This window comes from Lissotriton vulgaris, chromosome 10 (assembly GCF_964263255.1).
Source record: "Lissotriton vulgaris chromosome 10, aLisVul1.2, whole genome shotgun sequence".
NCBI lineage: Eukaryota > Metazoa > Chordata > Amphibia > Caudata > Salamandridae > Lissotriton > Lissotriton vulgaris.
In genome coordinates this window covers 268,010,405-268,024,076 of record NC_141698.1, presented here as the reverse complement: position 1 = coordinate 268,024,076, position 13,672 = coordinate 268,010,405, and the positions used below count along the sequence as shown (strand labels likewise).

Here is a 13,672-nt window from a genome sequence, read left to right as displayed (position 1 = left end):
ACATTCAAAAGAAGAGGTGCCCAAAAGTCCGGATTCCATTTGATAAAATCTATTGGTAGCCCATCCGGATATCATTTGATAAAAATCTATTGGTAGCCCATCAGGGCCAGGGGCCTTATTCCCAAAACTCTGTTGAATAGCTTCTTCTACTTCAGGGAGAGATATCAAAATGCTAATGAATGAGCCATATTCATACTGGTTGGTCGCTGAAGGGGGAATAGCATAGATTTGAGAAAAGTGGGATTTCCAGCATTGGCTATAAATAGTACAACTGATGGGGTTTAATAACTGTCACATAGATCGGAGATCCCTTACAGAAGACCAGAATGATTTTCCCCTTTTATCAGTAGCGGCCTACGATAGGGCTTCGACCTTACCCGGAATGGCGCGAAAAGTGCCGACACAACTGCGGCGCCCGGAGGAGCTTCCTGACCGCGGGGCCGATGGAGACGGGGGATCCGGCCCGCGGACGGGAGCCGAGTGCAGCAACTGGCCAAAGGAGGCGATCGGAGTGAGGTATAGGCGGCTGTGACACCCTGGGGCAGAGGCGCGGCCCGGCGGTACCGGGACAGCGCCCGGCGGAGACCGAGCTACTCGAGCCCCCGGCTTCGGGTCTAGTCCGCGGAGGGCGGGGGTCGGGCTCGGGCCTCTGGACCTAAGGCGGGCAGCGGAGACCGGGGCTCCCGGAGAGCCATTAGAGGGGTACCCCCCGACGGCGGCTTCACAACGGGGAATTGGACCTGAAGGGCCGGGAGGACCGGTGACAACGAGGTAGGGGAGCCGGAGGTGGCCGGGCCGGCCGCGCTGCTTGGGCCGCTGTGAGACTGCGATAAGCCTGCCTTTGAGGCCAAGGAAAGGTGCGTTCCCCCCCGCCGGACCTGGGACTATTAGCAGTTGTGTAGGGGGAGAGCCGGCTAAGGAGCAGACTGCCGCCTGGGGACTGGGCTGCAGCACAATCAAGACGGGCCCCTGTGGAAAGACAGAGCGAAGACGAGGGCTCTCCCTGCTTCTGCGCCCGCTGTGGGACTAGCGGCCAGGCGCCTGGGGCCTGGGCATTGGCTGGAGAGGGCGTGAGAGATCTCTCGGTGGTGGGAGCGCTACCGGCTGCGTCACCGGGGGAGGCCACAAGGAGACAGGGCCTGGCGGTGACGTTGAAGGGGACCCAGCCACTGCGGGCCGATACCAGCGAAGAGTGGAGACATCCCTGTGAACAAAGGAGTGAAGAGTAAACCCCCCCCCCCCCCCCCCCCCCCCCGGGCCTACACCAAGCCCTGTGCTGGAACAATAAAGTTGTGCTACTGGCGGACCACGTGCTGGGGCTGGTGGTCGACGAGGCGCTGCGGCCTAAAGCGGTGTGGTCGGCGCCGAGGGCCCCCCTCCTGAGCGGCGAGGGATCCGCACCGAGGGAGCGAAACTGATACGCAGGAGGAGTCCGCGCCGCCAAGGCCCGTTGCCGGGGGGCTTCCCCGGGTTCACGAGCTCCTGAGCGAGGTGGGGGCCCGAGCCCTGACGCTTGCGCGCCCAACGCCAAGTGCAGGAGGTACCGACTCCCAGACTCTAGCGCGGCGACACCATGGCCAACGTGAGTCATAAAAGCAACTGCACCATCACGGACATGCTCCACAAAAACGCCTCCAAAACGGAGAAAGACCCGACGCAAACGCCTCCCAAGACATCGGCCACCGCCGCAGACGCGGATGATGAATCCGCACCCATCACAAAGGCCTTTCTGGCCTCCCCCTTTAACACCCTGAGGGATGACTTTCAAGCCTTGAAGCAGGAACTTGCGGGTGAGCAGCGAGAACTACGCAGGGACGTGGACGGCTTGGGGGAGCGCGTGGCGGCGGTGGAGGAAGCAGACCAGACTTGCAGCATGGAGGTGGAACGACTCCAGCAGGAAATCCTCCGTCTCCAGGACCAGCAGCTGGACCTCCAGGCACACTAGGAAGATCTCGAGAACCGTTCCCGGAGGAACAACATAAGGGTTCGGGGTGTTCCATTGAAGTCAGAAGGGAACAGCGTTGCCGCATATCTACAAGATCTATTCCGGGAGATCCTCGGGGAACCCAGTGAATTCGAAGTCCGGATTGATACCGCCCACAGGGTCGGCCCGGCACGCCGGGCGAAGGCCCCCCCACCGGATATACTGGCCTTTCTGCCGGACGTCCCTCTGAAAGAACGCATCTTGAGAGAGGCCCGGGCGCGCCAGCCAATCATCTTCCGGGGAGACCAGGTGGCCCTTTTCCAGGACCTCTCGGCAACCACCCTGCAGAAAAGACAGACCTTCAAGGTGGCCACGGACTTTTTGAGAGACAAGGGGGTGCCCTACTCATGGGGCCACCCGTTTCGCCTCATCTTCAAGTGGAAGGGGTCACTTAATCAGCTCAGATCCCTCCCGAGACACGTGTGCGGTGCTGGACATCGACCCGCCGGAGGTAAAGGACGTGGATGGGGATTCCTGGCACCGCTCTGGGGAGGGGTCTGATCGCCGTCAGGGAGATGGCTGGCAGACCGTGCGGAAACGACGCTCCCCCAGGCCCTTCCAGAGACCGGACCCTCAGGTGGCTGCCCAGGAACGAGAGGCGGCTGTGCAGGAGGTAGCGGACAACACAGCGGCTAAACAGTAAGGTGTATTTACACAGGGGTTTGCCTTAAAAAGCCTCCCTCATAGGGGGGATGTGGTCGGGGGGCCGAGGAGTCGGCCGCCGCCATGTCCTCACTCACTATGACACTCTACGGACCTGGACTCTGTCCCGATAGGCCCGAGACTTTTGGAAACGTTCCAGGGGACTGTTTGGGGGGGGGAATGGCGGGGTGGGTGAGGGAGTTGGGGAATTTTGGACTGTACTAGGGGGACGAAGTTGGGGAGGGGGAGGAAGGGGATGTTGGATCGGGGGGGAGGGGAGGGGGACCCCCCCGGTGTGGTACACTAAACGCAGACAGTCTTGCTCCGGAGGGCTGGCAGGCCTATAGCCTACTGAGCAACCCTCGTGTATCTTGTATATGGCGACTTCTAAGTTGAAGGTTCTCACATTGAATGTCAAGGGGCTCAACAACCCTGTTAAGCGCAGGGCAGTCCTGTCCTACTTGGAAAACACTGGTGCAGAACTTTGCCTCCTACAAGAGACTCACTTGCTGTCTAAGGACTGGCACAGAATGCGCTCAAAGGCCTTTCCACTCCAATACTATTCCTCGACTCTAGAGAAAAAGGCAGGGGTGGCCCTCCTGGTGGCACGTCACTTCAAAGGGGTGGTTGAGGATCGGGTGGCTGACATCAAGGGGAGGTTCTTGGCCACATTCGAATCGGTGGGATTGAGATGGTGGTGGGCTCCCTCTACGCCCAAATTCCAAGCAGGAACCATTTCTTAAAGGGGCACTGGCGGACGCACTACAACCTAACACAAAACTGGTGCTGGTGGGAGGAGACACAAATCTGGTAATGAACCCCAACACGGATAGGTCGGGCCAACGTCAAGGGTTCGCTGGGGCGATCTCGGTAGAGGGGGACCAATGGTTGTCAGATAGGGGATTTACGGATCTGTGGCGGAAACACCATCCCAACAACCCAGGATTCACGTTCTAGTCTCATGTACACCACACCTACGCACGGATTGACCACTTCTTTGGAAGTACAGACATAACCCCCTTGGTAGAAGATGTAGAGGTAATCCCAGCAGCACTATCTGATCACGATGCACTCATGACACATATACGAGTCCCCAGAGTCACACCGCGGAAAGGTAGATGGCGCCTTAATGAAGCACTCTTGCAGCATAAAGGGGTAACACAACGACTCCGAGACCGCATCACTGAATATCTAGAGATGAACGACACCCCGGAAGTCCCCCTAACAGTGGTGTGGGGAGCGCTCAAAGCGGTGGTGAGGGGGGAACTGATCGCTATAGCCGCGGCGGAAGCTAAGGAGAGGAGGGACAAGCGGCAATCTCTGTCCGGACAGGTGCTCGAGCTGGAGCAAGCTCACAGTCGCACCGGAGCTCCCAAAATATGGCGCCAACTTAAGGCAGTCAGGGCTCAGCTTGTGGGCCTAGACTTGGACAGGGCGGAATACGCAGCCTTGCGACTGCGCCACACTTACTATGTAGGTGGCGATAAAACGGGGCGCTTGCTGGCGAGCTGCCTCAAGGCAAAGACCCTATGTGCAAAGGTCCCCTCCATTCACACCCCTGATGGGGGAATCGCCAGGGAGGACGACCATATTGTGGAGGCTTTCCGAGAGTTCTATGACTCTCTGTACGCGGCAGACCCGCCTGTCGGGAGACCCACGGCTGCATCTTACCTGCAGGACACAGCGATCACACCCCTAGACGAGCCCACCAGGGACTCCCTGGACGTGCCCATCAGAATCGACGAGGTCATCTCTGCGATCGCGCGCCTTAAGCCGCTGAAAGCCCCGGGCCCAGATGGCTTCTCTGCGAGCTTTTATAAAATGTTCTGCCCCCTAATAGCTCCGGTGTTGACCAGGCTATTTAATTCCTTCCAAGGCAGGGGCTCCATCCCCCAGGACATGTTGGAGGCCGACATCGTGGTCATCCCCAAGCCGGGCAAAGACCCATCCCACTGCCAAGCTTATAGGCCTATCTCCCTACTTAACTTCGACTTTAAGCTATTCACAGGGGTACTAGCCGCGCGACTAGGCCCCTGCTTGCCGGGATCATCGAACCGGACCAGGCAGGATTTATACCGAATAGGCAGTGCGCGGACAACACCAAGCGCCTGCTTCATGTCATTGATAAAACCCAATACAATGACTCTGACGCAGTCCTCCTGTCAGTGGATGCCGAGAAGGCGTTTGACAGGGTGGACTGGGGATACTTGGACGCTGTCCTAGCGCGCTTTGGGATTGGAGACCGGTTTCGCATGTGGGTCGCTAGTTGTTACGCCGCTCCGCAGGCCACAATCAACGTCAACGGAGTGCGCTCGGGGCCATTGAACATCCATAGGGGCACCAGACAAGGGTGTCCTCTATCACCTCTGCTTTTTGCCTTGTACATCGAGCCGCTAGCACAGCGGATCCGTGACAATCAATCCATTGTAGGAGTTCGCTTTGGTGGAGACCCTCAGACCATCAGTCTATACGCGGACGATGTCCTGGTGGCCCTGGAGGACCCGTCAATGTCGGTACCCGCCTTCCTGCCAGAGATAGAGACCTTCAGAAGAGTATCGGGGTTCAAAATGAACGTTAAGAAGTCACTGATCCAGCCCCTAGGGCGGAACGCAAAGGCCACTATGAGGGGGCGGCAGCAGTACGGAGGTCTTCGGACCCAGATGTCACTGCCCTACCTAGGCATCTCCCTAACCCTGAGCACGACCCAAACGGTTGACCAAAACTATTCGACCTTGCTGGCTGCCATGCGGAGCGACCTGGCGAGATGGCGTTGGCAACCACTCTCGTGGTTGGGACGAGTGGCTGCGGTAAAAATGTCTCTCTTACCCAAGGTCCTGTATTTGTTCCAGACCATCCCCATAACCCCTCCAATAGGCATGCTCAAACAAATGCAGGACGACATTACACACTTCATATGGGCCAACAAGCGCCCAATACTGCGCAGAGACTTGAACATGAGGGCTACATCGGAGGGCGGCCTTGGGGTTCCGGACCTCCTTTGCTACTTCCACGCGACTCAACTCCGCTACCTCTTAGAATGGCACAGACCCGAATCGAAGAAGCGATGGCTATTTCAAGACCGGGCTATGGCCCAGATGTCACTGTGGAAGGTCCCTTTCCTGAAGCGCGCAGACAGGCCTTCATATCTTAAAAAATCACCTATTACGAGGACGGTGATGCGAGTGTGGGACAAAGTGGCGGTCTCCACAGGCCTCACCACGTTTCCGTCCCCAATGTCACCTCTGTTCGAGAACCCGGCTTTCCCTCCGGGGATGATCCCCGGGTCGTTCCCGCAGTGGCGGGCGTCGGAGTGCAGGGCGGCTGGCGAACTTTTTAACCCCGCAGGCTTCATGCAGATGCATACCCTCCAGGAATACTACACACTCTTGCAGATCCCCAGATTTCAATACTTTCAGTTCAGACACTGGCTCACAGAGAAAGAAGTGCTACCCCACGTAAGCAGACACCTCACAAGCTACGAGAAATGGTTACACACGAAAACTACAGACAGACATGCGATCTCAGATATCTACACGATGCTCAGCCCTCCCCACCCCTGCCGCACGGTCTGCGGGCCAGGCCCGATGGGAACTAGGACGCTTCTTCACGGACAAAGAGTGGCAGGACCTATACTTCAGGGCCCATCACACCGCCCGCAATGTAGCCAGCAAAGAGGCGGCAGTGAAAATAGCGTACTACTGGCACCTTACGCCATTAAGACTACATCAGAGCAACCCACGTAGGGACCCCGGGTGCTGGAGGGGTTGTGGCAACCAGGGGACACTCACTCATATCCTGTGGGAATGCCCGGAGGTTCAGGGGTACTGGGAGGAGGTACTGAAGGCTTTTGATGAACATTTTGACACGGAAATCCCCCCCAATTTCCGGCGTACCCGCTTCTCGGTCTCCCCAATGCCATCACATTCCCTCTTAAATCGCTTAGGGGGAGGCAGATGGGGCTGGCGATGGGGGCGGCCACTCAGCATGTCCTGTCGCTCTGGGGCACTACTAGGAAACCCACTCTCACAGGCTGGCTCCATCGGCTATGGTATATCATGGGCATGGAAAAGATACAGGCTTCCCTCACCCAAACCCGAGACACGTTCATCGACACATGGCAGCCTCTGGTCTCTCTCCTGTCAGGGGAATTCACGGAGATCACATGCCCAAGGTATCTCAGGGTTCTCCGCCTGCCAGAGGACTTCAGAGGGGACACCAGCTCGCCCACCTAAATTACACACTTTCTACAGGCCTTCACACATCTAGCAGTTGTGTACTTACCACACCGGGGAAGGGGAGGGAGGGAGGGACGGGAGTTGGGAGAGGGAGGGTTAGGGGTTGTTGGTTGTTAAAGGGACAGTTTCGGACCACTGCTACCCCCTCTGAGCCCTCACTAGCATACAAGGACACACTCTGCGCAACATCAGTGAAATACGCTCCTGTGGAGGGGAGGGATGGGCGCCACTCTGGGGGCATTTACCCGTACTGTCGGATGGTCCTTCTGTCCTATGTTTGTCTTTTTTTCAGGAACTCAATAAAAAGATTTAAACAAAAAAAAAAACACTGCCAGCTCAACACCCCTGTGGAAAGAAGGACCCAAATTATATGGCTCAGCACCAGAGTGCGTATCATTAAGTTTTACGTTAAAAAACCACCTCCTAGAATAATCCCAATAGGATTGCCCGAATGTTGCTGGTAGTCTAAATTGGAAATAAAAAACAAAGAGCTCAATAAAATTCTTATTGGGAATGGAAAGTAAGTCATTATAGAAATGTACCAGATAAAACGAAACTCTTCTCTTAAACAATACAATTTGGAAATTGCAACTGTTAGTTGGGAGTATCGTAAAGTTCCCACCAGCTGCTACATTAAACCCTACAAAAAGGCCCCCTGATGGTCAACCCTGTCTGCGATGAGATGCCGCTACACTGATGCAATGAAACCCCTCGATATGCAGGTCATGCATGGCCCACGTCTCCTGAAACATTACTATGTCTTGTTCTTTGACTATGCAACCAATCCTGGACATCAAGCTTGGACTGTAACCCTGCTACATTCCAACTAAGAATGTTCAGGTCTGCTCCTCTGTCAGTTCTAATTGGGAGATGATCATCATTGTCATTATCAGTTGTTACTATGGTTTCATCGGAATCCTCCATGTAAAGCTGCTGGTACTGCTGAGCAACCATCAAGAGTGGTTGTCAGTCCTGTGCATCTAGACTCGTTAAACCTATTTGTTAACAAAGGCAAGGCGTGGTCATCCCTAAGGGGTTTAGGGGGAGGCTTATAAAAATGCCCCAGGGGGAGCGCACTGATGCAGGTATTTTGCGTGTGGAAAATACTCAATAAGCAGTGAACCATGTGGGGTCTAAGGAAGTTGAGAACAATTATTATTATTATTATTATTATTTATTAATCTTATAGAGCGCGACAGCTACCCGTTAGGGTTTCCCGGCGCTGATTGACAGTGACAACATGATTGATCCTGAAAAAGAAGGATTATTGGGCAACAACACAATCACCGGTTATTTTCTTGACAGAAGGACCAACCCGCCCTACTCTTCTGGCCATAAGAATGTCGTTCATGTTTGCAGAGCCAATCTACAGACGTGTTTCGCAAATCTGCCCAAGACTCCCTTTGATCCCCAGCTAAATAGGGAACCCCGGGCAAAACTAACACATAGTGGCAGGGGGGTAGGCTTAGTACGTCAGTATTTTCTCTCAAGCAAGCATTCCTGGGACGGTTGGAAATATCCCTGCTTACGCTTGTGTCACTTGTAGGGGCTCTAGTATCTAGTTAGGTAAGACAACTTCTTCCTAATGATGTGCTTGAATAAACTGTATTTCTCAAGAGAACAGGCTGTCTTTCCCTTTGTTCGCTATCGGAATTTCACCCAGAAAGTACATTTGTATTACTACAAATAGTGGGCAGGATAGCAGGAGTGGTGTCTTTATGAAAGGCAAAGCTGGAATGTAAGCAAGAAGAAAATGGTCCACCCCTGCCAACATTTTGATCAGAATTCACATTCCTGCCAATTAGGTTAACCACTTCAGAGTTCAGGGATTCAAGTTTCCCCCGCAATGAATTGAAGTTCGTATCAATTGCCTTCTTAATAGCGGCCAAGGCATTTTCAATACGTTTAACTACAGCGGGGGGAACGGCGGCATCTCCCACGGCGCCTGTATTAATGACAGTGCGGGCAGAGTTAGAGAGAACATCAGTCTGTGTGCCCACTGAAGTGGTGCGGATGACCACCTGATTAGTTACATTATTGTCAAGGTGGCAACCTTTGGGATTTTTGGACTTAGTCATCCCTGCATTTCTCTTTCTTTTTACAGGTTGAATTTTCGCTTTGGTGTTCCTTTGAGGACATGCCACCCATGCTCTAGAGTTAAGTCCTGGTGCATCTGGGGCGTCCATTTTGGGGGCTCTCGGGCTTAGCGGGGATAAGTCTGAGAGAACAGGGCATGCTGCCGTAGGTGGTGAATTACGGGGAGATTCAAGTGTTGCGCTATCAGTGATCAGACCGCCTAATGATAGGCGTGAATGTAAGGTTGCAGGGTCCATGGTCAGACGTCTCTCTGTCAGTTCGATTTTGTGGGTCAATAGGGACTCTGCCATCACGATGAACGCATCCAGTGTCCCGGCTACTCCTTTGAATTTGTTCGCCATTCCGAAAGCTCACGACAGTCCACTTGTAACACCACAGAATGACACACTGATAGGCTATAAATAACAGTTCTAGTCGTAATACCTTGTAACACGGGTTCGGTGGGATTCTTCAGTTGTATGTATCAGGGCGTGGCCCAGCCCAGACTCTTCCGGCCCCTGACAGGCACAGACGGGCCAGCCCTTGGTTGGGGCTTCGTACGGGCTACGTCCCGCGCGCGTCTCGTGGTGGGAGAGGCTGAGCTATAAGCTTGTTGGCCACGCCCCCCCCCCTCACTCGTGGTAGCTGGTGAGTAGAGCGGTGCACTCTGGGGTATGCAGTCCCCCCTTGAGTGTGAACAAGTACTGCGGGCAAAGCGGGGCAGCCCCTGGGACCCTACGTTCCACGAGGGGTCCTTGAAAGAGGCATGTACTGGCATGTGATGTGGCAAATGGGCACAGCAGGCAGAACAGGCTCCCGCGCCGCGGAGAGAGAGGCTGTGCTATAAGCGTGTTGGCCACGCCTCCCCCTCACTGGCGGCAGATGGTGAGTAGAGCGGTGCACTCTGGGGTATGCAGTCCCCTTCTGAGTGTGAACATAGTAGGAGAAGTCCTACAGTTGGGAGAAAACACAAAGGATACGAGAAACAAGTTTACTCACAAGCAGGCCAATGCTGGGGACTACAGCAGGATAGGAGGGTTGAACGGTTAAGGCGGCTTAGCACTAGACTGAAAAATGCCTATCTACAGCCTCATGAAGTATAAGGAGAGAGTGCCAGTCACTTTTAAAGCGGTTATAGAAAAAAGAATGTCCTTATGGCAAGGATGTATGTAAGTGGCAATAGAAGTTCCCCTTGCTATGAGTAAGCCAGATGTTTTCATTACTCCCAGCAGGGAAATATTTCTTCTTACATACAAAAGATCTTGGTAAGAGTTCTTTCCAACTTGCCTACTTGGTGGTCACCATCAATGGGCCTGCATTTGAGATCTGACTCCTTTCAATAATTCTTCATTGTTTCTAACAATAAGACTTCATCCAGTACTTAACCCCTTCCCTGCTCATGGCGAGCTCAGCTCGTCATGAGGCACAGTGATCGTGTGCTCATGACAAGCTGAGCTCGTCATGACCACACCCGTTCATATTGGACCCCAGCACAGGAGAAAAATAGGGCTAGCAGCGATGTGGTTAAGGGCTGAACCGTTCTGACCTATTAGGTCTCTGAATGCACCTAACAAGAATGCTTTGCTTTCTCATGACACATTAACCTTTAATTAGATTAATACATAGGCACATCTGTGGAGTGACAGAAAGGCAATCTTTTTTGATATATGTATTTTTACCTCTTGAGTAAATGAAATTCCAAATTTCCAATAACTCCCAAAAGGTTTTTTCAAGTATTTGCAAAGGTTTGCTATCTACAAGTGTCTTTTCACTTTATTTTTTCATAGCATTGAAGAGGTCAACATAGGAGAAACTCGCATTGCCTATACTCTTTTGTATTTAAGATACTCTACAATTGTTTTGGATAAGGAGCAAGTGTAGTCTATCAATAATAGGACCATATAAATATATAGGAATATGATTTTCATTACATTTGGTGGCAGTTACTTATAAATACATAACAATCATTAACAGCTGGCCAGCAAGTCATACCAAGAGTAACCAGCAACAAACACCAATTTACATTCTGTTGTATTATAGATAGGTATTGTCAAGAGAAAGCATGGTCTCTTGGTGAAAGTCTGCTGTAGTGCAGAAGGCCTGGTCATGTAGTGAAGGTACGGTATTCTGGTGAATGTTTGAACATACGGTGAATGCTAGGTCTACTAGTCCCCTTCTACCTCTGTGACGGATCAACCTTATCTCACAGTGAAGACCTAGACTATTGGTTAAGGTCTTACGTAGTGGTGAAGGTTGTGACTAGTTTATCTAGGTCTGGACTAGTTAACCAAGATCTGGACTAGTAGCCTATGTCTGGCCATATGGTGAATGCCTGACTGTGAGTGGAGGAAGCCAGGCTATGTGCTGAAGGCTCTGTTCTCGTGAAGGTGATCTAGTCTTGTGGTGGTGGACACGTCTCAAATATTGAGGAAGGCCTATTTTACAAGTTAAGGTGTGGTTTTGAGGTGAAGGCAGAAAAATTACATTAATTCCCCGGACTACCTAAGAATTCTGGTGCTAACTTGTCAGCATGGACCTTTCAATAAGTCACTTGGTACAACCACAGCACAGACTAAGGATTAGCACTTCACACATAAACTTAACAGCTGAAAGCTTACCTGCTGGTCCAGGTATGGAAACTCCATCTCTGGTTTTTGAAGTTCGGAGCCAATGAGGAAGGTTGTGATGGTGAATCATTTTCTCCCTATCTTCCTTGGAGGGTATTCTTCCCTCTGCGGAATCCCGTGCCCACTCTGAAGGTAGGGATCAAACAATAAGACACATCAGAGCGAATAAAGCAATCATAGACAAGAAAATGTTAGCGCCTATACCTACTGGCCCAGTAAGTGTATACACTAACGTTTGCGTATTAGGGTTGTGAGAATCAACCCCACATGTTGGTGTAGCTTCCTAGTGCTAAAAAAAAGACTAACACTGATGCCTATGGCCAATGTTATTCTTTGAGGGGTCTTCAGGTCTTCATGGTAAAATTCTGAAGTACTAAGATATTATATCTAAACTTAGAGGTTTGTGAAAGGGGAATACAGTCAGGGATACTGGTATGAGACTTTACTTTGAAGTAGCCACCAGGGATACCCAAAGATGCAGATAATGTACTCACTGTGCCACATAATTTAAGCTATCCCTCACTGTTGAGGCTGAAATAGTCCGAAATAGATCTAGGGGTGCCTTTCTTTTTTTTCCAGTCTGGACGGGACCTTGCATGGCCGTTTATGATGACTGTTACTACTGGAGTTAGACCAAAACTGACTTGCACATGACTCATCTTGCCTAGAGTGGCAGAGTCGGTAAAGAAAAAGGCGATCTGTAATGAGGCTGGTCCTGACTGATCAACTGTGAATGAGATTAATTCAAGTATACTTTCCATCAGTGTGTTGCTTATTGCTGTATATTAAAAGGAGGAATTCCTAACAAAAATAGAGTCCAAACCATAGCCTTTGAAATGGTGTATTGCAAAACCTCACTATGCAAACAACAACATGCCCACATATGTTATCCTTGCACATCTTGCCTGGGTTCTAGTAGCTAGGCGGTTGGACAATGGTGACCAATAAGTGGTTACAGTTCTTTCTCACTGGAGTCATCAGTCTGAAAGGACTGCTGCATGGACTGTACCATTCATTTGCAAATTGTTGCACGTTACTTGTCCCAAAATGTGTCTTTCCAGTTGTATGGGAGTTTATTTCAAAATCTAACAAAGCCCTGAGACTTTATTTGGGGGAGGAGCACCATGGGTACTTGAGAAACCCAACAAGAGTTACAATGGCAATAGTGACCCCTTGTCACTGGTACAGTAGAAGGAAAATGTGACCACGACTTTCACTGGTGATATCTCTGGAGATGTCTTAAGGGCTAGAATGATTGCTCATATGGTTTTGGATTAAAAGTCAACTCCTCTAACCAATGGGACAGTTCCCCCAACTTGGGGATAAAGGCTAACAGTCTTAAGACGTCACACCAGCATCAAAGAACATTGGTAGAGGTACACAATGAAGCGGGTCCAGGATCTTGTAGGCTCAACCTTCTCAACTTGTGATGGAGCAGCTTCTTGACCCAAGTGTGTTTTGCTCACTTGTTTGGAAAGCTGGGCTCAGGAGACCATGAGGCATCGAGGCCCTCTCAGCCTACCCTGGCATGTCCTTCCAGTGAACTGGGCCTCTGAAGTCTTCCTGTGGGTCAGGTCACTTGCTCCTGGCAGCTGCAGTCCAGCTCCGCTTGCATCCATTTAGGTATTACTTCTCTCTGCAGGTCAAGCAGCAAGGTTACATCACTGGCTTTTCTAGACACAGGCTTAGTCTAGAGGGAGAGTGGCAACCCAAGCAGAACCTCCACTCTTGCCTCTTTTGTCTTCTTCACTCAAGGTGACCCTCTTCTATGCCGAGTAAAACCACTGACTGAAGTACTGGCTGTGGCAGGCAAGGACATACGTTTCTCTGGTTGCCAGGCATGGCCAATCGGGTAAGGGTACATGGGCTGTTCTGCCTTTTCTCACACTCCAGTCATACTGCAGGGGGCTTGGAGTATCTCAGAATCCAAAAGAAAAGGATTAATTTTAATTTCTCAATCCTACAGAAATAAATGAACGCGTGGGCCAAAAATCCTCTGCATGGCTCTGTGTAGCTGAATTGCTCTGCTCTTGAATGTAACCTAAACCAGATGCAGCTTAGGTTTGGATAAATAGTAGTACCATGAGCCAGTAAGTTGTAAAAAGACT

The 13,672-nt window shown here is 51.6% G+C and overlaps 1 protein-coding gene across 1 annotated transcript in view; it reads right to left on the bottom strand.

The window, feature by feature from the left end:
• LOC147685096 (uncharacterized) overlaps positions 1 to 13,672 on the bottom strand; it is a 1,199,247-nt gene that overhangs the window by 200,646 nt on the left and 984,929 nt on the right. Inside the window, exon 31 of the mRNA XM_086940986.1 lies at positions 11,556 to 11,690. Within this exon, the coding sequence (XP_086797112.1) occupies positions 11,556 to 11,690 (135 nt within the window). The remainder of the gene's footprint in view (positions 1 to 11,555; positions 11,691 to 13,672) is intronic.